Consider the following 22,167-nt stretch of genomic DNA (forward strand, 5'->3'; position numbering starts at 1 on the left):
AACAAACGCACCCATGTCCTTTTCGTTGTGAATCATGATTAGTGTCACCTTTTGGCTAAATATCCCATAAACTCATGGTGGAACAGTTGTGTGACAAAGATTTAAAGCAGTGCCTAAAAATGGTAATTGATAATAATAATAAAAACATTTTTACAAAGTGCTTCACATACTGTACAATACATAAACAGGCAATTCAAATCAGCAATGGAAATTAACAAAAGCAAAAGATCAATACAAAAATAATGAAAAATAAGATGATAAAGAGAAAGCAGAAACTAGATGTTCATTCAAACTAATTAAAAGCTTTTCTATAATGAGTTTTTTAAAGTCTTTTAAAAGTGGACACCCCTGTCACCTTCCGTCACCAGTTTTGTGTTGGGGGGGGGGGGGGGGGGGGACACAGGACAACAACAAGTAAAACGTTGTCTGCTGATCTAAGATTAGTCAAGATAGTTATGTTGGTAAATAAGGCTATGGGCATGTGATGAATAAATTGTTGCCTGGCTTTTGTTGTTAGCCAACCTCGGTCATGGCTGTATTACATATGCATTCATTTGGATACACAAACTCAGGGAATCTACGAATAATCCCATGCAGGAGACAATCTCCCTCGGTCGATCTACCAATATATTGATGGATCGCTGCAATTCCCTTCTTTCACTGCCCAATGCAGAAACATTCTGGTGAGTACAGACTACAGGCCACAATGTATACCCTCTCTCCTTTGCACCTGATAAAACCTGGTCAAGAGTAGATAATCCCACTGTATAATCTTGCTGGGACAAAGGAAATTGAGATGAAAACAAATAAACCCCAACATAATTTTGTATGCTGATCACATACTTCGCATAATGGCCCCCTGAAAACTGGGCCATTATCTTCCAAATGCTGAGAGATGGCGGTGCCTGTGTGTTCGGAACCATATCATCACTCTGGCCCAAGCCATCAATCTGTCTCCCACCAAAGATGGTGAATAGCGCTGCAGTAAGTAATAGTACATGTGTAACGTTCAGTAATACATCCATGTGTAACGTTCAGTAATACATCCATGTGTAACGTTCAGTAATACATCCATGTGTAACGTTCATTCAGTTTCTCTCCCTTTTTTCCTCTGTATTTACGCCGTCTCACTGAGGTATGGAGAAAAAAAGGCCATGGGAGGAGGGAGGGAGACTTTCTTCCTCATCTGATGTGTTCCTCTTGCAATGCACGTACGCGCGGCGCATGTCAGGAAGAAGGAGGGAAGGATGAATGTAATGCTGCTATTTATAGCAACTGTTGCTAAAAAAGAAAAAAAAAGCATTCCTATCTCCTAGCCCCCAGCAAACCCCATGTTGCCCCTTCCCCTTCCATTCATCAAGCAAGAGAGAGGACTGAACCTGTCTTTCCCCTGTCGGTCTGCCCTTGCGCCCTCGTCTTCTTTAATCACAATCTCTCTGTCTCCCTTCATAACATCCCAGTGCATTGTGTTGTCTTGTTAGAGGATGTATAATTCATTTCTCCTCCAGAGTGGCTGCACAGTGCACACCACCAGTCATGCGTTGAGTTAGGGAGATGCCAGGAGGATGAGGAGTGGAGAGAGAGTGAGGGAGCAATGCTTTCGTGCCGTGCATCTCAAGTTGCCTTTGGTCCGTTGAAACATGGCCTACTCATGCGCATTTTCCTATATAACTCAATAATTCTCACAGACTCTCAGAGGCCCTTGTGTAATTTAAACGAGGCACATTCTCCTGTGAAGTCATGCTAGTTTTTTTTACTGTGAGAGATACAAATGTAGTTGAGGGAAATGAACGCAGAGGATTGCACTGTGCAGGAAGTTGTTCATCTGAATTGTTTAGGGACAGAGATGGTTCAGGGGAAACCGGTTTGAGAAAGCAGAGCTGGAAGGGATTTGGAGACATGGGTTTTGTTTTCACATTTCAAGGAGTGACTCTGCCTGGCATTCTTTCATGTGTTGAGGTCTTTTGAGGAAGAAGCTTTTGCTACCTAAGTTTCTTCAGTCAATTTTCCATTTCTCAGTTGGTCTATTCAAAAGTCTTTACCACCTAAACTGGCCCGTGAGGATATAGCAAAAATAGGCCCCCAAATAATTGACAAAACACTAAGATTGTAATGATATAACATTAATTTAAAACTAAGTGGTATTTTTGTTTTCTTTTAAACCTTGAAAAAAAAGAGTGATACCGGTAAACGTGAACTTAAAGTATGCTACGTTCAGTACCCTTTCCATTTATCCATTTATCAAAACTGGAACACGATTGATCATTAAATTAAACACATGCTCTGAAAGTGCATGTGGTGTGGCCCACCCATCTGACCCTTTTGCCGAAAACGGCTGATCTACAACAAGTTCACAAGGTGTTGTGTTTTGACACACTACATTGATTCAGAATATATTGAGACAAAACTAATCAATGCTAGACATTAGGACAAGATTACCCCCCTCCCACACACACACACACACACACACACACACACACACACACCTACCTTCATACTGTCTTTCATCTGGAACAGTTTTGAAGTTATTGTTTACAAACCGTTTTTAATTATGTCAGGCTTGCGGTCAGTAATTGCCCAGCAACGGTGGCCTGTAACGAGCCCTTGAGTTGGGCTGTGCTCCAAGGCTGTGTGTGTATGCGGCCTGCCAGTGCGGCGTGGCTGATTTATGGATCATCTTTTTCATCTATATGCCATTGCCAGAATCCTCACGGAAATTAATGCAACCAGACATCCTCACGTTTATGCAGCCGAGACGTTTATTAAATCAGATGGTTTACTCAGCTCATTGTCCTCCCCAGAAATAGCCATTGGTCATTATGAATGTAAGTACAATTTGTGTGTGCGTGTGTGTGTGCAACCTGTTTAAAGTAGCTATTACAGTAGCTGGCAAAAATGTGCAGCCCAAAAATGTGCAGCCTTTCAAAAATCTTACGTTGACCCCTACATTGCAGTACACCATAAAATCTGTAGTGATCATTTAACTCCAAGTGGACCCTTAACGGCTCCATTTGGTTCCATTTACCCTCTCTGAGTGAGGAGCTGCAGTCTTTTCCTGCAAAAGAGCTGATTGTTTGATGATGGAACGATGTTTCTTTCACTTTCACCTGGCAGCTCCCTGCTGCTAACATCCTGTTCTCTCCTCCATATCACGACCGGAGCTAAAACAAGGCCTAAAAATAGGTGCCTGTAAATCATCAAAAGAGTACGTGTGTAACAACCTTGCATGTCAGCATTGCACAAAGCACATCAAAGAGCTGTGAGAAGTGAGAAGTGACTTCCAAAGTGATGAAACCTTGTACAGTATGATGAAAACCTGATGTGTGAGTTTTTTTTATCCTGGATCTCGTATAAAGGCTTGCTACAATTGTCTGCTCTGCTACAACATCATCTCTGCTCACTGCTGGGCTTGTTCATCGTTTTGATTCACTTGACTGAAGCTGTCTTGCATTAATTACATTTTGACCTGAGATCAGATTCGAAAAATGTCTTCTACATCCTGACAGTTTTCTGAAAAAGCTGTTTCTATGTCAGTCGTTCTTCGATTTTTCAAAAATAGCAGACTGTAAAAATCTCAATCTCAATCAAAATGTATTTTCTTCAAAGGTTTCCAAAAAATAAGGTTCAAAATAATTTCTCAGGAAAAATACTTCTTTCACAAAAACAAAATATAACTTCCAAAATAAATGAAAATAATTACATGATATGCTTAAATTCAAGCACCCAGTCTGGACATTACAAGTCCTAACACTGTACTAGGGCAGAGCTTCCCGCATGGTGCCCCTTCAATCTCCCTCCATCTCTCACAATGGACTGACATCAATTCAAACCCAGGCCTCTGACTAGTGGCCCATACCATCTGTCTAGAGACAGGTTTCCCCAAAGCATTCACTTACAAATCTAGTGAACATGTAACACAGAAAACATTTCCCAACCTTTACAGTATACTTGTCAATACTAAAGTAATTAACAAACCAGGTTTTAAACAACCCGTCTCGTTGCAATCATACTAAATAGTATGTATTGCCAGACACCTGCACCCCTGCAACATGGTGCAACCCAATTTGAATCCTCCACCTATAAAAGGAGCAGTGGATGCAGTAGTGACTCTTTTTTGTAACTTTAACCAGGAAATGAGGATGGTGTGAGTAGTGGGTGTTAGCAAACTGTGTGATAATGACTGAATACTGACATGTGGTAATGTGGAGTATGAAATGAGGTTATGCTAAACAGAAAATGAAAAAACATTAAACATGTGTGGCTCAAGAGGAAAAGTGAGAAACCATTCTGTCTTTATCACACAGACCTACAAGCTTGTAGCGCGCCACTCGGTGGCGTGCCGTGCTATGAGCTTGTAGATCTGCTATTTTTCAATAGCTATAGCACAACATGATGCTAACGGCAAAATGGGTTAATTACATTTGATGCATTTAGATCAGTGGTTTTCAACCAGTGGTCCGGGGACCACCAGTGGTCCTTGTGGGGCTTCCAGGTGGTACACAGCTACGGAGAGTTGGTAACCAAATGGACCCTTATAGATCTTGTTCTCTTGAGTGTAAAATGAAACCAAGTGTACCCTTACTCCCCTTATCCCATTTGGTTTCATTTTACACACTCAAGAGTTCAATTATATTGGCCTACTTAAGTTAGTCTATACAATTAGAGAATGTATAAGAATTGTTATTTTGATCGTTTGCCTGTTATCTCTCCTATCAACATCAATACAGCATGGAATGTGGACATATTTTGTAGTTGGTTCTGAGAGTTTTGGTGCTGAATAAATAATGGGACTTGATATGAACAGGGTTGAAAACCACTGATTTAGATGACAGCCACACTATCATGCAGATCCTCTTTAGAAGAATGAGCTTAGCTGTGTATGAAAATGTTTGAGATTTGTTTGGAGATACAGGCAATGTGTATCAGATAAAGTGAGTTCCACAGCCATGTTTACAGCCGCAGGGCTTATATTTTCAATGCTTATAGGATAACATCTGAAATATAACCAAATCACTTCTGGTTTGAGGCCTTAATTTATGCATGTATTGATTGATGGTGAAACATAGACAAGCTACTCTTCCACCATCTAATGCCATCTGGCGCCATCTAGTGAAATTTCAGCAGTGTGACATCTTTTGGCATAACTTCTGGATGTGTGATGACTGAGAGATCATCAGAGTTGATTAGGCAACGATTCACTCAATTCATGATACGGTTCGAATCACGATTAGGTTCATGATGAAGATTGTTAACGATTTTTTTTAAACAAATACATTTTCTAGACAAATGACCGATTATCATTTCTGAAATCCAGTATTTTCTTCTTTTTCTTTTACAACACTGTTTGTTTTCAATACTGTAGCAAATGAAAATAAAATAAAATAATATATGTTTTATTTACAATATTCTTACCCTATTTTCAATCCTGAGGTGGATAAGCCAACTGTACTATCCTCTTTTCGATACTGTTTTACTAAATCGATTTAAATTGTCACCAGTTTAAAATATAAATTTAAATTATATATATATATATATATATATTTATGGTATGTGTATGTATGATTAATCATGACTTTAGAAAGGTTTAACTGATATATTATACTGACATTCTTTACCTCTCCCTCTTCTTGTCCTGCCTCAAATTCTTGCTCTTTCTTTCCTCTCTTCCTTTCTCCTTCCTTTTCTCCTTCTTGTCCGCCATCCCTACTTCTCTCACTCTCTCCCTCCTTTGACCTCCATGTGCCTCCCTCCCTACCTCTTTGTCTCCTTGTCTCCTTCCCTCACCACCCTTGCATCTCTCCTTTCCCTCCTCACACCTCGTCGCCTTACACCCAGCTGTTCACTGCAACCTGAGCCAGAATGGGATCGACCACCAGATGTGCCCCGAGGACAACATGACTTCACAGCTGGAGGAAGAGCAGGAGTCCGTGGACCAAGGATCCGTGTTGCTGTTGGAAGACGACAGCCCCCTGTACCGGGAGGGCAGCCCCCCCGGGTACCCCCCGTACCAGGACAGCAGCCCCCCCGGGTACCCCCAGTACCGGGACGGCAGCCCCCCCGGGTACCCCCAGTACCGGGACGGCAGCCCCCCCGGGTATCCTCAGTACCGGGACGGCAGCCCCCCCGGGTACCCCCAGTACCGGGACGGCAGCCCCCCCGGGTATCCTCAGTACCGGGACGGCAGCCCCCCCGGGTACCCCCAGTACCGGGACAGCAGCCCCTCCAGCGGGTACCAGCGACCCTCGCCACCACACCGCTCCGTCTCGGAGTCTGAGCTCACACGGGTAAGAAAAACTAAAGCAGCCTGAGATGTTATAACCTCATTAAGTACCAGGTATTATGACTTAACTTAAGACATGGAGGCGTGACCAATGCGATTTGACCACTCAAAATAGTTAAACAGCATTGGCCACTTCACCAGGTCTCAAGTTAGACGTGGTAGGCCTACGTAAGAGACGCAAAATATGGCTCTTAACCTCTCACGGATCTCCCATGCATGCACTCATCTGAAAGTTTTACATCGTGTGTGTTTGATTGTTTGATTGACACTTTGCAGAATTACAGTACATTTCAAGTACAACTCAATACAACAACTGTTAACTGTGAGTGGACGACACCATAAAGCATTACACTTGTTTACAATAGGGCCCACCATTTTCAATTCATCAAAACAATTGGAGACATACAAATATACACAACTATATAGTCAAAACAGGAAATCATCATAGAGGAGGTAAAAAGGGAAAATAAACATATACAGTGAGGGGAAAAGGGGTGGGTTAGGGATTCAGATTTTACAGGGGCCAGTTTCTAATTGCAGCCGTCTGTAGGTCCCCTTTGAGGGCGGTTTTGAAGGAGTCAAGGGATTGCATGTCTTAATGACTCTTGGTAGGGCGTTCCACATTTTGGTGGCATAGGAGCTAAATTAATTTAGTCCCTTGTTTGTGCCGAATCTGGGTTGCACATAACCTGACGCTGCCAGATCCAAAAAGCTTGCTACACAAATTTGTTTCACAGCTTATTTGGATCTGGGATCGCGGAAGCAAATTCGATGACGGGGCTGTTCCTTTTTTTCAAGATACATGGTAGATGATTGGATGGGAGCGTCTGTCTATCACTGTGTGGGCGTGCAAACACAACCAATCATATCGACGTGTCTATATACCGTCACATCCGCTTTTGCACATATCCCGCCTTTAGCTCACGCTGATTGGTTCGGTACGAAGCAGATCTGACTCAGGGCTCAACTCCGTCAGAGATCCCAGATGAGTGTTGTGTTGGGGAATATGTTTCCCCAATACCGCCCTCATCTGGCAGCGTCAGGTTAGGTTGCACATGGTTCGTTGAACTTCCTCTGGTGTGTGTGTGTGTGTGGTTTTTTTTAAGATATTCTTTTCTGCCTTTATTTGATAGTGTACAGTAAGCTGACAGGAAATGTGGGGGAGAGATGGGGAGTGACACACGGCAAAGGCCGTCGGCAGTTGTGTGCACAGATAGACACTAGGTGGTGCTAGAACACCTGCCCGTTGCCCTCTGGACAGCAATGTGCCCTTTCTTTGTACAGTGTACACTGTACAGTATATATGGCCCATAATGACAATGATCAATTCTTGATAAAAAGCTTCTAATATATTATTTATGCCTCAAAATCTAAATCTCACACTATTAAGGCAACCGGCTGGTTCCACGCACTGCACAAGGTGCCCTTTTTTCACTTGAGCACTTGCCCCTCTAAATGTCTGTGCACGCCACTGGCCATCGGGATCCGGAGCCGAACCCGATTCGCAGCCTAGGTACCCGGACCGCTAGGCCGGCCCGGGCCACATCAGTGATGTGGTGTCAGGTTTTCTTGGAGGTTCCAAATGGACCCTTACAGGTCTGCAACTCTGAGAGTGTAAAATGGAACCGTAATGGTCTATTTGGTTCCATTTCTACAATCTCAGAGTTATGGGAGCTAGTTGAAATTGAAACATTTGAGAACCATTGCTGTAAATGCATTTTCCACTCCCCATAACGGCCAGAAAATACTCCCTTTCCTGTTTGGTTTATTTATCCAAATTGATGTGATTGAGATGAAGGGACATTAGGTCTGGTTACAGTAGCTTGCTCAGTATGATGATACACTGAAAGGTGAAAATCGACTGTTTTTGATCTGGTGTAAACAAGGAAGTGAGCAAGGATGTAATATGGAACGCTGCGGTTTGAGGCACTGCATGCTTCAATTGTTCCTCTTCCTCTAATTATAGATCAAAGGTTTCATCAGAAGCGATACAGACTGAGTAGTGTATTTCCTCTCCAAAAATAGACTGCGGTTGGGATGGTGGGGAGAGATGAGTATTCATAATACACACTGCACGCGCGCGCGCACACACACACACACACACACACACACACACACACACACACACACACACACACACACACACACACACGTCACACACACCGATCTACCCGTCTTTCTCGTCCAAGAAACCAGGAGTGACAGTTATAATTGGCTGTCAGTCAAGCTAACTGGAAGTGCGTTCAGTCAAACTGTGTCCTTTGTGTAAACCCTGGACGAGCCTTTGAAATGCCAGCCTGTAGAACTGTGTTCAGTTATCTCATACACGCACACATGCATGCAGTCACACACACACACACACACACACACACACACACACACACACACACACACACACACAGACACAGAATAGAGATGTTTGGTTCAATGCAATAAAAAAAAAAGTAGAAAGAGGAACTCCTTTGCTTTCTTAACCCACTTCCTCCACGGGTGCTCTTTGTTTATTCCTACTAACAACAGCACTACATGTTTAGGGCAGTGGTGCTGACAGATTCTGCTGTTAGCACAATCTGTCTTGAGAGATCATGTTTCTCGTGGTTAGTCTTCCGCTGTCTGTTACCTTTTCATCTGCTCTCCATGTGGTCTGTGTTGCATTGCATCATGGTTCAAAGGACTGCATGGATGAACATGGTATGACACAGTCACACATTCCACTGTGTGTAAACTAGACCTGGCTATAATGCTACTATAATACGACTTACAATACTTACAGTACTTTGTATAGTAGTTAGTTTTGTCACACTGCCGTGTCACCTGGGTGGGGTTGGCCATATACACAGTATAATTTCTCAATGACATTATTTCCAGTGTCAACACTTGCTATACATATAATTATTATTATATATTATAGGAAGCTTAAGGAACCCCTAAAATGACTTATTTTCTATAAATTACACACCCCATGAAACCTTGAATTCATGGAGAGTTTTTTGTTTGTCACCTAAGCCAATAATTTGATGACTGGAGAGTCTGACTCTGCGTAATTTATAAAAAATAAGTAATTTTTGGTGTGAGCTATGGTTACTTTTTGTTATAAATCATTGAGTATTTATGAGTGGTGCTTATGACTAAAATTATAGTGTTACATGGGTCCGTACGCTTTTCCAACCAGTCATTGGTCCGACATGCGGAAAACGACGGGATTAAGGTTAGCCAACATGCGTAAAGGTTGGCGACCGGATCAAGGTTGGCGAACATGCGTTAAGGTTGGCGAACATGCGCTGCTCCGTGCTTGCGGTTATGGTTAGGTTAGGGTTTCAGGTAGGTTGTCATTGTCGGACAATGACTGGTCAGAACTTGTTACAGTATAAGCAGATTATAATGCATTATACATATTTTGAAGTGGCTGTAAATAGCATTTGATACATATGAATCCATAACTAGAAAAGCAGTTCCTGCAGAAACTGTGTGGGCTCGCTGAAAACCTGCAATGTATGTTGTACAGTAGAAAATTCCCTGATCCAGTCCAGTCCAGGTTTGAATGCGTTGTTATGGCAACGCTGTATTTGTTGTTCTAGCAACCACAGATACCCTCTGTGTGAACCTAGAAAGATCTGAGCGTTCCTCATGCAAAAACGTTTACAAAATTAAAATTAGCAAAAAGAAAAATACAAGCTTAAAGCTGAATATATTGAAGTATGTGGAAGTAGTTGGATGCCAAAAAAACTTTAGGGCTATGTACAAATCTGAAGGTTCCCTGTTCAATCCCGGGCCCCCTCTGGCTGCGTGTCAACGTACCCTTGAGCAACTTGACACTGCTCCCCATTGAACAGGTTGGTAACTTGCACGGTTGCCTCTGTGAATGGGTGAATGTAATGCACTTTGTAGTGCTTTGGAGAAAGATGCTATTGAAATGCACCATTTACCTTTCAGGGCCATTTCAGCTTGACTCACCAACACTTTTAATGTAGAATATAAAAACCAAGCCCCAACGGCTAGTTGGATTTGTAACCAAGCCCACACACATAAACGAAAGGAGGTGTCATTCACTGCTGCCATTTTCCCTCTTTTTTTCTCCTTTGTGCATTTAGTGTTTGTATTGGCTGACTATTGTGTAAATGTTTTATGCTGTGTTGATGAATACTTTAGCTCCATTGGATTGACTTGAATACATACAGTAGGACCACAATGGAAAGTATTTTTTGTGTTATCCTTTTAGCCTTAATGTCTTACTGTACCACGTGCTGTTTGCATTACTTGTAAAGTATTCAATCAAAGCAATAAAATAAAAAAAACATGACATGACATGCACAGCAAGCATGGGTCAACTCACACTGACAACATCATACGTAAAGTGTTCTTGGTTTGACACTGTATTAACTTGACTCTGACATTGTAATTTGGTTGCATTTGTACCCTCTAAACTTTACTAATGGATAAATGAACACCAAACATTTTACTGTGCACCCTGTGTGTTATGGACCCAACTAACTCCCAAGGTCAATGAATTACGTTCTTTGATGTGCCTGAGTGAATTCGGCAGTGCCTGTAAATCCAATTTCAACCTGAGGCGGTTTTTAAAAAGGCTTATTAATTCAACCAGCACAGTGTTATTCTCCCCCCAACCCTCCACACACACACACACACACACACACACACACACACACACACACACTTGCACTGCATGCACACAAAAACACAGTCCCATCCTTATTGTCAACCCCAGTCCCTGTGTGTAACAGAATAATTAAGAAAGGGACTTCTCATTTCCTCGTAACGCTGTCACGGAGAGAAAGAGAGAGTCAGAGACACAAAGAGAGAGCGAGTAAGAGAGAGAGCTTAAAAGACAAGAACAGAGATATGGAGCAAGGGAGAGAGAGAGCCATATCGCAGTCATTAATTAACTGGGTGCTGGACAAAGTTGGAGCTGACACGAGGCCTCCTCCATGTCTCAATGGATATTTACTCTAGTAGTGCGTGTTTCTCGCCACTAGGTGTCAGTATGCAATAGTGAATATGCCCTCACCATGGCAGCGGATATAGCCCAGATGAATTCTCCAGCCAGGTACTGCATTATGGAAGAGAACGGAAGGCTTTAATCCATGTGACATCATATCGTATAGCCTAGACAGAATTTAGTCACCCTGATGAAGGCAGCTGTGCCGCAACACGTATACGTGCATTTTAATCGCAATGCATTAGCCACTTTAAATTAAAGGCTTTTTTATTTTTGGTCATCATTTTTTTTGCATACATTTTTTGGACTATCCTCAGAAGTTGAGGTGAATCCTTTACTATGACCCAAGTTGTGATGGTCCTTAAGCTCTTAAGTAGAATGCATCACTCATCCTGTTGTTTTAACCCTATATTCTTAGTTGGCCGGGGTCCCATAGATCCTTTCCAGTGGTTTTCAACCCTTTTCATGTCAAGGAAAAGGCCAATATTTTTTATTCGGCATACCACCATTTGATGAGATTAAGCCCCTCGGACTCAAACTAAAGAATATTTTGGTATCGTTGGATACGATTTTGTCCGCAATTCCATGGTTTATTGATGTGGCACTGGTACCATAGGAGAGATAACAGGCCAACGTTGATCAAAATAACAATTATTCTACAGTACATTCTCTAATTGTGTAGACTGTAGTGATTTTACACTCAAGAGTTACAGGTCTATAAGGGTACATTTGGTTACCAGCTCTCCATCAGCTGGGGAGCATCTGGCCCCTCTCGGACCACTGGTATTTCACTCGACGCCAAATAACCTTTTTGCCAAAAATAGCCGATCTACAAGATAGCTTACAATGTGTTGTATGAGCTTGTAGATCTGCTATTTTTGCTGAATGTTGGCCCCAGAATAGGGATGCTAGGATTCAAGTGGATAAATGGTGTTGGAAGAGAGGTTAAAGAAGACTTATTTTACTGCTAACATTACAGTGTATTGAATTAATTGTATCATGTGACGTTGTTTAAATTGTGTCAGAAGATAGAACAACAAAACATTTCAGTCTTGTTTTAGCACTAAAATTACATTTATTTTCTAATTCTGTTTAAATTGTGTCAGAACGTCAGAAGAGAAGTCAGAGAAGACCTTTTTGTCTGGTTTAACACAAACATAATTAGGCTAGATTTGATTTGATTTGATTTGCAATTATTCAGTTTGACTCTGTCATGCTACCAGAGAGAGTTGTTGGAATAAATACATCCACAGTGATTCCTCAATTAGCACTCATATCAAATGAATCTCCATCAATTAAATATGCACCAGACCTCGGATCAAAATGTATCTCAAATCAATTCAATTCAGACCAAACCTCAGAGCCCACATTCCTTTTCAAGGTAGAGTATTAAATTATAACCATTCCGCTTCACTTACTACCACTCTATTTCTCAGGTATATCTTGATAATAACCTTGTTCAAAAGCAGAAATATCAAAATATCCACTGGCCACCATCCTTGATATTTCTTTATTTGAGTTCACTCTTCGATATGTGAAGCATCTTTCTTTTAGGATGTATCTGCCGGGCTTGCTCCTCAATTCAATTTCTTCTTTCTTTTTCAATCTTTTCACTAAATGGATTTCCTTGAAAATTTCAAAACTCTATCTCGGTGCCGTCAAAAGAATCCTTGTGTCCGATCTAAGAAGAAATGGCTCTTATCATTTCTGGAATGGAACAAAAAGACAATAGTGACCCCCCTGGCCCTTGTGTCAGCCTATTACCGAAAAATGATGAGAAGAGCGCAATGTGTCTGGAGAATGGAGAATGGAGATATGGTTTGCACACACATGCAGTCTCTTGTACAACAGTTCAACTGGGGAATTTACTCTGGGAGTCACGTGACCTTCATACCGTATCTGGGAAGACACAGACTGATCTATAGGCAACATATCTTTTTTTTTTTAATTGTCTACAAGCTCACAATGCATTGCAAGCTTGTAGATGCTACTTTACCTATTTTTGGGGGGGAATATTTTTTGCCTGTAATGAGATTTTTGCCTGTAATGACATGGCCAAAGTAGGCCATAAGACGGGTTTGAAAGTGGTTAATTACTCCATCACCGCTCTTATAAAAGAAGCGCTGCGGTTGTCACGTTATTAATTTTCCCCGAGTACATTCATAATGGATATTTAACCCTGACCGGGCACTCATTTTGGTGTTAGCATCATGTTATGCTTTATCTATTGAAAAATAGCAGATCTACAAGCTCATATCGCGCCACCGAGTGGCGCGATACGAGCTTGTAGGTCTGCTATTTTTGAAAAATCGAAGAACGACTGACATTTTTTTAGAATCTGATCTCGGGTCAGAATGGGTTCATCAGACCAGTGTGTGTCCAGTGGAAACCTCGTATGAATCTGATCTCAGGTCAGAATGGGTTAAATGGTTATCAGCCTATTTGCAATTATGGTTAATTATGAGCATCATGCGCGTTTCCACAGTGGTTGCTACGTGGTATAATGTTTGTGCCTCTGCGGTATGGCTCTGTTTCCCTTGTACTGTAGCTTTGTTTTGTTGTTGTTGTTGTTTTCTTTTCTTTTTTAATGTCCTTGCTCTGTTGCCAAGGTAACATGAAGAATACGTGAACTGAGACTCGCGTATATCAATTAAGCCAAGCAAGGACAGCGTGTCACAGAAAAAGCATGTTGATGAATAATGTGCGTGTCTTGTTTGTCTTGTGTGCGCGTGTGTGGGTGGTTGAGGGGTGTATAATTATGTATGTGTGTGTGTGTGTGTGTGTGTGTGTGTGTGGGGGTGTGTGTGCACGCGTGCACATGCTGCTTCTCTATGCGTGTGCACATGCTGCTTCTCTATCCGTGTGTGTGCATGAGTGCACCACCCATCCTTACGCGAGTATGCACTATGCACGCCCTGCTCCCAGACATATTCCACTTAGAAATAAAGCAGGCTTCTTCTCTCGCCCCCCCCCCTGAGCTGTCAGTCAAATCTCTTAATTGGGCCAGAGTCTCTTGAACGTAGCTCGCTGCTCATCACGATTGTGCCGTACTATTTTCTCCTCTCCTCTCCTCTCCGGCATGCAGGCTGGCAGGAATAAGGCTCACCTATTGGACCAGTCAGCCTTGCCTCAGGAACACTACACAGCTCTGGGCCACGTACGTCCTGGCACAATGTAAAACACAGATGGCCATTGACTCAGGAATGAGTTCATGAAAACAAAAAGAAGAAAGTAAGAGAGAGAGAGAGGGAGTCTTTGGCAAACTCTTTTCTTTGCAATCTGGAACTTATTGTAATGAATAAAATGTTATTTCTAACCAATCTATGTGGTAGAGTAGTAGTAGTTGAAGCTGTTATAAGCAATAGTATGTCAAAACTTTAATGACTTTTAATTTTTTATTGTATTTTTTGTATTCAGCAATGGGTAGGAAAGAAAAGTAGTCTCTGTGATACATCTAGGGGCCGCAATCTTCATTCAAATATTTTCTTAGAAGCTTTGTCATTGGTCGATTTGCCTGTCTGCTTCCTGATTGGTTAGTCATTGCGACTGTTTTTTTCCCCGACCAATGACAAAGCTTTTAGGAACATCTTTGAATGCAGATTGCAGCCCCTAGATGTGTCACAGAGACTACATTTTTTTGGGAGCGTTCTACCCATTGCTGGCTATCTGAATTCCCCAAAAAAGGTTATTAATATTTTGACATATTATTGCTTATAGCAGTTTTAATACAATATGACATCATCTGCTGTGGTTGGAGGTGGTTCTACCACTAGACATGTAGACCCTGGTGTTGTCGGGTAGGAAACCCACTGGTTGAGAAGTATAGTCCTGCCGGAAGCTCATAGGCCCAATATCTCATCGGAACAGGTGGGCGTCGCCGTGCCGCCCCTCGCATGAGCGGTAGAATTGTGGCGCCTCGTCCTGGGGAGACGGATTTTGCATGCAGTCACTTCCTCCTTCACACAGTGTGTTGTTTACTCCGTCCCCTCTTCTCTCTCTCAATGCTAAAAACATGCACTCATACTCTGGCTCTCTCTCTCTCTCTCTCTCTGTCTCTCTTTCTCTCTCTCTCTCCCCCACCGACCATCTCTCTCTGCCTCGCTCTCTCTCTTGTCGCTTCGGGCTAGCAAGTCGGGGTTAATTAGCATTGAGCTGAGCTGTGTTTAATGGTTAATGTGGTTTTCTTCCTGCAACAGCATTAAGCTTCCTGCTGCGTTGCTCAGCGCTGCCGCTCCCTGCAGAGCCTGTATGCATGATGTGACCGTCTCAGCATCCAGATCATGTGGCCTTACCTGCCTCCCTTAACCTGCAGGGGTTATACCAACCACCTCCGTGCCACGGCCAGCATGCAGAGCAGCTCCCCCCATTCTCATTCTCTCCCCCTAGGAAGCCATGCAGGTAGAGATGAGTCTGAGAGACACGTTGTACTGTGTAATAACAGAGGGGGGGGGCAGGCGTGCAAGGTAACACGGAGATGGCAAAAGATGAAAGATTCAATGTGAGTGCATATGAGGGCGGGGGGGAAAGACAATGTGATAGATTTGACAGGGACAGCGAGCGATTGAACACGGGGGAGAGATGAGAGATGGGGAAGTAGCTAGACGGCAGAAAACAGAGGAAATAACTGGCAGTGCCTGTTTTTCAGCCTTCCCTAGGTAGGTGGGGAGAGAAATGTATTTTGATTGCCATTCCACACCAGGCTGCAGAGCCAGAGAGAGAGACAGAGAGAACAGGCTGAAGTGAAGGGAGTGGATGTGAAATTTTAATCACTTTTTCCCCTTATTTTCCAGTTTTGTAATTGCATTAGCCTCTCCATCAAAATCATAAGCACGCACGCACTGTGAACGCTTTGAAGTCAAAGTGATCCAGTTGCAACGCTGCATGCCTGCCTGCTCTAACTCATTGTAACAGGAATACAATAGCGTGTGTACCGTATGTGTGTGTGTTTGTGCGCATGTGTCTGTGTGCATGTGCTGCGTATACCATTACATGCAGTCCTAACATAGATTAATCAATACAGGGCATGTTTTTTGTCCTGCTGGATTAGCGCTACAGAATACGTGACTATTTGGCCCTATCGTCTTCCCCAACTACCTCACTGGGTCACAGGACACTGTACTTATATTGGGATGCTATGAATGTCTGGGTTAGTTCATACATTTCTGCATTACCTCCAGACTGAAGCAAGACATTTTTTTTTTATTGAGCAGAAAGAAAAAAAAGACAAACATGGAAACAAGAAAAAACAAGGCTGCATTGTTCAGATATTACAGATTAATATTTGAATTTGAATACATTGACCATGGGCTGGAGGAAGATATCCTACTTTCCCCACTGTGTGAAACATATCCTCTTGTAGTCTGAGGCAAGACGTCTTCCTAAATAGAAAATGGGTGAGATAGGTACTTTGTTGAACCCAGAAGGGATGTCGGGCTGTCCCACAGCGGATATATCCAATATAAATGACAAGATTGGACAGATAGAACAGTACAAGCTCTTAAAACACGACATGAATAGACATGTGCACAATCGGAAGCAAATGACCACAATAATCCACTGATAAGAGCAGCCTACAAGTATGCGCACAGATCATTTAACAGCCTATATTAACGCAATATTTGTCAAATCTCAGGTTTAATCCTTTATACCTACTTTGCCAATCCGAGAAATCTCAGGTTTGATTAATATGATTTAATCCGGAATTAAAAATCTTAATAATTTTTTTATTTTATTTTTTGTACCCACATGGTACTGTAGAAACGGCCTACATCCGAATCCTCCGGGCACGCGGGCACGCACGCGGTTATTAGTGCTTTTTCTGCTCAAAATGGGACAAAGTACCATGTTTGGGTGTTTATAAAACATGAATCCATGCTCGCGCTAAGAAAGTTAATCCACCGCTCGTTGGTACACAGCCTAGAGTGAGGCTATAGACTACAGCTATGGAGGACAATCACTTCCGGCTCGGGTGGATGAGGATCTTCAAAAAAGAATATGGCAGTTCTACATTCACTATGGTTGATTTTCTAAACTCTTTGTTATAATATAACCGTGTTCAAAACTGATGCATTTCCTCCAACTAGTCGTCCTCCAGTAGTCTGCTGTGTGTCTCTGAATGTTGTGCTGAAATATTGACGCCAGTGATGTCACTGGAGATAATATTCTGATTTGCTACTGCATTGTTTTAGCTGCTACCCTCAGTGGCCATGACATTGTGTTTGCTTTTATGACAAAATAGCAATCTTGACCTCTATGAGGAATATGAATAAGTTGCTGTAATGGCGCTATAGAATGTATCTTTGTACCAGGCCAATCCTTGCCCATTAACGACAACCACCATGGAGTTCGGAGGAGCGTTAGACCGGAGTCTCTTCGCACACGCATGCTCCAAATAATTCCACATTTTCCACAAATCTTCCTCAGTATTCTGGCTGTCATAATAGCCGCATTCTGCAGCCTTGCTGTACTTCCACCATGTTCAGTTAGCATAACACTGCCTTATTACGCAATACTTTCGCTAGTTTCCTGAAATGGTGGAACGTCATTTTCGTCATCACTTTCGAGCTTGAGTCATGGGAATTGTAGGAACACAAAGAAAGGCATAAATACTTATTCCAGTCAATATGGATTGTATCATACATTTCTATAGATTATGATGATGTAAATAAACATCAATAGATAGTATTCCCTCAATAGATTATGTATTCAAGAGTGGTTGTTTTCTTTGTCTGCTTGCAGCCGGGGAACGTGAAGCTGTCCAAGCCGGTGGCCCTGTGGACCCAGCAGGACGTGTGCAAATGGCTGAAGAAACACTGTCCCAACCAGCACCAGATCTACAGCGACTCCTTCAAACAGCACGACATCACAGGTACCACCACCCAAGCACCGACACTAGGATTCATTCCTTTACTCTATAGTGCCACCCAGAGGCCAACATTCACACTTGAACACACAAAGAAGAAACAAGGATGACGAGTCCTAACTGCCAGGTGCAGAAAGCTCTCGTTTATGAACATCTACAGTATAATCGGTGTGTGTGCCGCAGCCTCTGCCTCAGATCACGGCTTCACGTTGCAGCGTTCAGAGTATGCATCCAATATGGCTTCACGTTGCAGCGTTCAGAGTATGCATCCAATATGGCTTCACGTTGCAGCGTTCAGAGTATGCATCCAATATGGCTTCACGTTGCAGCGTTCAGAGTATGCAGCCAATATGGCTTCATGTTGCAGCCTATGGGTTTTATGGGTACGCCTCCCATTGGCTTAGAGGCAGCCTATAGAGACGAGGCAGCCAATCGTGAAAAAGTGTCCACTACGGTCGCTACTAGAGGTAGTAGTGCATGTAGGACAGGATGCTTTTCAAGCACCTGGCAAAAACAATCTACTGTCTGCGATACTTGTTGAGTAATTTCATGCTCCCTGGAGAATGGCCATATTGAGTGACCCCCATGACCTTTCCTTTAGTGCCACCATTTATTGGCATTTGGAGCCAAGGTTCTTCATCGGGTCAACACTGGTTGAGTTTTGACCCGATGAAGAGCCTGGGCTCCAAACGTCTTCGATACATTACGTTGGAGCAGATGAGTGTGCGGGTTTATTATTTTTCTCCTTTTCAAAATAAGGCATGCATACATATTCATAATGACATGGTTGCAGGATAACAGCAGCTCACATGTCAGGCCAACACAGATAATAACCTCTATTATTATATTATCACCCACCAATTATACATTCAGCTTTCAGTCCGTGTGTCCAGTGAGGCATATACTGTAGATACTGCCTGAATGCGTACTAGGGAGCAGGACTTTAACCCATTCTGACCGGGAACCCATTTTGGTGTTGGCATCATGTTATGCTTTAGCTATTGAAAAATAGCAGATCTACAAGCTCATAGCGCGCCACCGAGTGGCGCGCTACGAGCTTGTAGGTCTGCTATTTTTGAAAAATCGAAGAACGACTGACATTTTTTAGAATCTGATCTCAGGTCAGAATGGGTTAATCAGACCAGTGTGTGTCCAGAGGAAACCTCGTATGAATCTGATCTCAGGTCAGAATGGGATAATACAGCCATCGTCACAAGTCGCCCATGCACATCAACATCCTAAAGCAACGCTGTCCATTTTTTTGCTCGGATCTATATCTGTCATACAGCCGGCCCCTCCAGTCCGAGTGCCATAGCCTTCCCCCTCTGACTGAATACAGAAGAAGCCATAATTGACATTTCATGCTCTCTGTGCAGCTGGAAGTCATTCATAGCAAAGCCAGGTGCTCTCTGCACCCGATGTGCTCCTCCGGCTGTCGTGCCCGCCCGCCTCGCCACAAAGCCTTCCCGTCTGTCCGTCGTCTGTCCCTCCATGCCTCCTGTCACCGTCACCGTTGACAACCGTTACCGCGTCAATCATCCCTCTTTAACGAGGCCATTCAAGGTCAGTCCTGGCACTGCTAACGACTCTCCAGCCACATAGCGAGGGGACGGCGGCTAATTGCCTCGCGTTCTACCTCTCAGGGCACGACGGAAGCCCATTAATATGTTTATTTGCTGCTTCCAACATCCTCATTGACTATGCTGGCCTGATGAATGGCTCAGCGGACGATGATGATCATTAAACCCCCCTCCCCCCCATATATCTTTGTGATGTAATGCATATAATTGGATGAAGGACAAGGCAATGAAGGCATGTCAAGAACAGCAGCAGATGAGCCTGTGTCATCCTGTCATGCATTTGGCAAAACCTTCCCTCGTGAGGGATGTATGTAAGCAAAATGAATATGACTTGAAGAACACTTTAGTGTGCCTGATGAGCCTAATGTATTCTTCTGTAGTCTGTAAATAAATTAGGTGCTCTCTTATTAGCCTTTCAGTAATGGAAAAACAGCAGCCCAGCCTCCTAATGAAGAATTAACTTAATGACCTGTGTTTGTTATTGAGGTGTGGTGGTGTTACAAGGATAGTAATGGTGCAGAATGGGTTAACTAAACGTGCGCGCACGCCCTCGCGCAAAAACACACAGACACTACAGCGCCAATTAGGAGATAATGACATGCAAAAAACATGCAAGTAATTCAGTTTGTCATCGCATCAAGCATTAATTAACAGAATGCAATTAAAACAGGCCAAGCCATACCAATTGGGCTCCCTCACTCTGCAATTTGCATCCCAATCAATCTTTGAAATATCATGCGGCTCTTACTCTTCCACTCTAATAGAATAAACAAGGGAAACAAATGATGAATGGAATATTGTGTTGGAAAACAATCATGTGTACACAAACATACAGAGTATGAATATTGAATACATTTATGAATGCACACGGGCATACATCAGTGAATATCTATTTATTCAATGTGCTTGTCATGCTCTAGATGGGACTCTCAGAAAGTGGAAAACTGTGTATGCTTGCGTGCAATCGGCTGTGCGTGCGCACGTGCGCATGTGTGCACGCAATTGCCGGTAGATAAGACTTTTGATTCACAGCTGTTGGTCTTCCCTGGCCCATAGGATTCCTCTACTGTGTCCGTTCCTGTCCGTTCCATCCATAACAGAATACTCTCTTTCCTGCTACCAATAGCACTCCATTCTACTTTGTCTTTGGCCACATCACAGTACTTTGAAGTAGTAGTGAATCAATAAACAGTCTCTATTTCAGATCATAATTCAAACGCGGCCATCTTAATTGTCAGAGACTGCAGAGAGTACAAAGAGATGCACTCTTTGTACTACTGTACGACTGGGAGCTGTACAGTACAGTACGTCTGCTTGATTTATAGCCGATCTACAGGCTCACAACGCGGCGTGATGAGACGCGTCGTTCGCTTGTAGATTATATCTTTTTGTCATGCGACACCGTTGTGTGACGAGGTATAAATGGGTCTTTAAACTTTGAATGGCCTCCAGTATGCAGCAGTCTCCTCTCTGCCAGCCCCCCCCCGCCCCCCTAACCTCCAGCCAGATAAATCAATGTTTCCTATCCTTTCCCACTATCCTATACTGCCAAGATACACCCTCCCTCTCAGCCCACCCCGTCACTTTCCTCACCTCCTCAGTCCCCACGGAGACAGCCCAGAGCCTGACTTTAACACCAAGCTGTCATTAAAAATGCATTAAAGCATATTAAGGCGTAATTAGATATTAGTCCGTAATCCTGCACACTATTACAAAGGCAAAACTCCTTTTGCACAGGAAGATTGCAGCAATGCAAATGAATCGGGAACACAATTCACAATCACCTCAAGTGGAACCAGTGCAAAAAAGGTGTGCTGGTATATACAGTATAATATAACAGAAACAAGAGGGGTTATGTGACAGTTGAATTATATTTTTCTGTCATGGAAGAAGAAATTGAATTAGAACATGGAAATTCAATCGACTCTCTGCAGGCATACAGAGATGAGAATTAGATGCAGCTGTAGCTACAAGCCTGTCAGCTAGCCAGCGAGCCAGTCTCTCAGCAACCAAGCCAAGTGATTCTGCCATTTGGCCAATTTGTTTAAAAAAAAACAGGCAGGTCTCAGGATTATAGTGCAAATGAAAATGGCAACGACTGCCGGGTGTGAATAGGGACCGGGTATACTCAGAACCCTCCATCCATTCTAGGAGACCACTCCTAAGGAATAAATGGAAAGCTCAGCCCCCATAATATCCGTTGATGTATGGTGTTATAAGGCCTTACTCTGAATAATTAATAGCCTGTAATATTAGCGGTTTAATGAAGGGCAGCCTGTATCCAGCAGTTCACAGTACGGCGGTTCAGACCTTTAAAGGTCTGTGCTAACCCACCTCCCCACATCCATCCACCCCCCCACCCCCCCCCACCGCCAGAGATCCATCATCTCTCCAGTAAGAAAATCACAGCAGCCTTGTGTAGCTCTGGACGTGTTCCTCTTTGTGGCCCTGGTCTCAAAAGGGTTAGCAAATGTATATTTGATGAGCC

The 22,167-nt window shown here is 43.0% G+C and overlaps 1 protein-coding gene across 1 annotated transcript in view; it reads left to right on the plus strand.

Moving 5' to 3' along the window:
• The window catches only part of samd12 (sterile alpha motif domain containing 12), a 122,444-nt gene that overhangs the window by 14,126 nt on the left and 86,151 nt on the right, over positions 1–22,167 (plus strand). The window contains exons 2-3 of the mRNA XM_080788169.1: positions 5,836–6,284; positions 17,976–18,105. Coding sequence (XP_080644295.1) covers positions 5,836–6,284; positions 17,976–18,105 — 579 coding nt within the window. The remainder of the gene's footprint in view (positions 1–5,835; positions 6,285–17,975; positions 18,106–22,167) is intronic.

This window comes from Protomyctophum bolini (genome assembly GCF_963924005.1).
Source record: "Protomyctophum bolini genome assembly, chromosome: 17".
NCBI lineage: Eukaryota > Metazoa > Chordata > Actinopteri > Myctophiformes > Myctophidae > Protomyctophum > Protomyctophum bolini.